The sequence below is a fragment of the Pterocles gutturalis genome, unplaced genomic scaffold (genome assembly GCF_000699245.1).
Source record: "Pterocles gutturalis isolate BGI_N339 unplaced genomic scaffold, ASM69924v1 scaffold24848, whole genome shotgun sequence".
Classification (NCBI taxonomy): domain Eukaryota; kingdom Metazoa; phylum Chordata; class Aves; order Pterocliformes; family Pteroclidae; genus Pterocles; species Pterocles gutturalis.
The window spans coordinates 311-2,226 of NW_010121151.1; the positions used below are offsets into that span (position 1 = coordinate 311).

General features: G+C 62.0%; 1 protein-coding gene across 1 annotated transcript; it reads left to right on the forward strand.

The window, feature by feature from the left end:
• Nucleotides 1–4: 4 nt before the first annotated feature.
• IGFALS (insulin-like growth factor binding protein, acid labile subunit) lies at nt 5–1,706 on the forward strand (the record flags this gene model as incomplete). Its single annotated transcript, XM_010077157.1, has 1 exon — nt 5–1,706. A coding segment is annotated over one exon (1,702 nt), but the record flags the coding sequence as incomplete, so codon positions are not given.
• Between the last annotated feature and the right edge of the window lie 210 nt (nt 1,707–1,916).

The window sequence follows — 1,916 nt, forward strand, 5'->3', positions numbered from 1 at the left end:
CCAGCCCTTGCGCCTGCAGCTTGGACGACTACAGCGAGGAGCTCAACGTCTTCTGCAGTGCCCGCAACCTGACACGCCTGCCCGAGGACGTGCCCCCCAACGCCAAAGCCCTGTGGCTGGACGGCAATAACTTCACCCTCCTGCCGGCTGCTGCTTTCAGGAACCTCTCGGCGTTGGATTTTCTGGACCTGCAGAGCAGCCAGCTGGCCGCCGTGGAGCAGCACGCCTTCCACGGGCTGAGGAACCTCTATCACCTCCACCTGGAACGCAACCGCCTCAAGCACTTGGCTCCCCACACCTTCCTCCACACCCAGAACCTCGTCTCCCTCAGCCTCAACAATAATTTCTTCAGCAAGGTGGAGGAAGGGCTGTTCGCTGGGCTCTCCAACCTCTGGTATCTGAACTTGGGTTGGAACTCGCTCGTGGTCCTGCCCGACAAGGTTTTCCATGACTTGCCCAACTTGAGGGAGTTGATCCTGGCTGGGAACAAGCTCCCCTACCTCCAGCACCAGCTCTTCTGCAGCCTGACGGAGCTGAAGGAGCTGGACCTGAGCGGGAACGCGCTCAAGGGCATCAAGATCAACATCTTCGTCAAGCTGCAGAAGCTCCAGAAGCTCTACCTGAACCACAACCAGATCAATGCCATCGCGCCCCGCGCCTTCATGGGCATGAAGTCCCTGCGGTGGCTGGATCTCTCCCACAACCGGCTCGTCTCGCTCTTCGAGGACACGTTTCTGGGCCTCCTGAGCCTCCACGTCCTGCGCTTGTCCACCAACTCCATCACCGGCCTGAGGCCCAGGACTTTCAAAGACCTCCAGTTCCTGGAGGAGCTGCAGCTGGGGCACAACAGGATCCGGAGCCTGGCGGAACGGACCTTCGATGGGCTGGGCCAGCTGGAGGTCCTCAGCCTCAACAACAACCAGCTCCAAGACATCAGGGCTGGGGCGTTCCTGGGGCTGTACAACGTGGCGGTGATGCATTTGTCCGCCAACTGCATCAAGGTTCTCCCCGATTATGCCTTCAAGGGGGTCACCAAGCTGCACAGCCTGCACCTGGAGCACAGCTGCCTGGGCAGGATCCGGGCAAACACCTTCTCCAGCCTCTCCAGCCTGCGGCGCCTCTTCCTGCAGCACAACGCCATCTCCCTCATCGAGGACCAAAGCTTCAGCGAACTGCACGAGCTCCTGGAGCTCGACCTGAAGCACAACAAGCTGAGCCACCTCTCGCCCCAGCTCTTCGTGGGTCTGAGCAACCTGGAGTACCTCTTCCTTTCCTCCAACCAGCTCCTGGAGATCTCCCAGGACACCTTCAGCCCGCTCCAGAAACTCTTCTGGCTTGACCTCTCCCATAACCAGCTGGAGACGCTGGACAACGCCATCATCTCCCCGCTGGCCAACCTGCGGTACCTCAGCCTGAAGAACAACTCGCTGGAGACCTTCTCGGTGGGTTTCCTGTGCAGCTCCTTTGCCCTGGAGCAGCTGTGGCTGGGGGGCAACAACTGGCATTGCAACTGCTCGCTGAAGGGCCTGCGGGACTTCTCCCTCCAGCACCCCGTGGTGGTCCCACGCTTCGTGCAGTCCGTGGCCGAGGGGGACGATGCCCACGTCCCTGTTTACACCTACAACAACCTCACCTGCCTGCACCCCCCGGCCATGGCGGGCCTGGCCCTCCGCGACACCTCTGAGGACAGCTTTGCTCACTGCTGAGGTGGGCTGGCCTCTCCTGGGGGACACGTCACTGCCCAGCCATGGACCCCGGCCTGTCACCACCCTGTCCCCAGCTCACCAGGGCAGCAGCAGGACCTCCAGCTCCATGGCCAGCCCACCTTTGTCACCATCTCCAGCTGCCCACCTTGGTGCTGCTGCAGCCAGGAGAGCCAGGCCCGGGCGATGCTGGGTGGGCACCAGCTTCCCCAG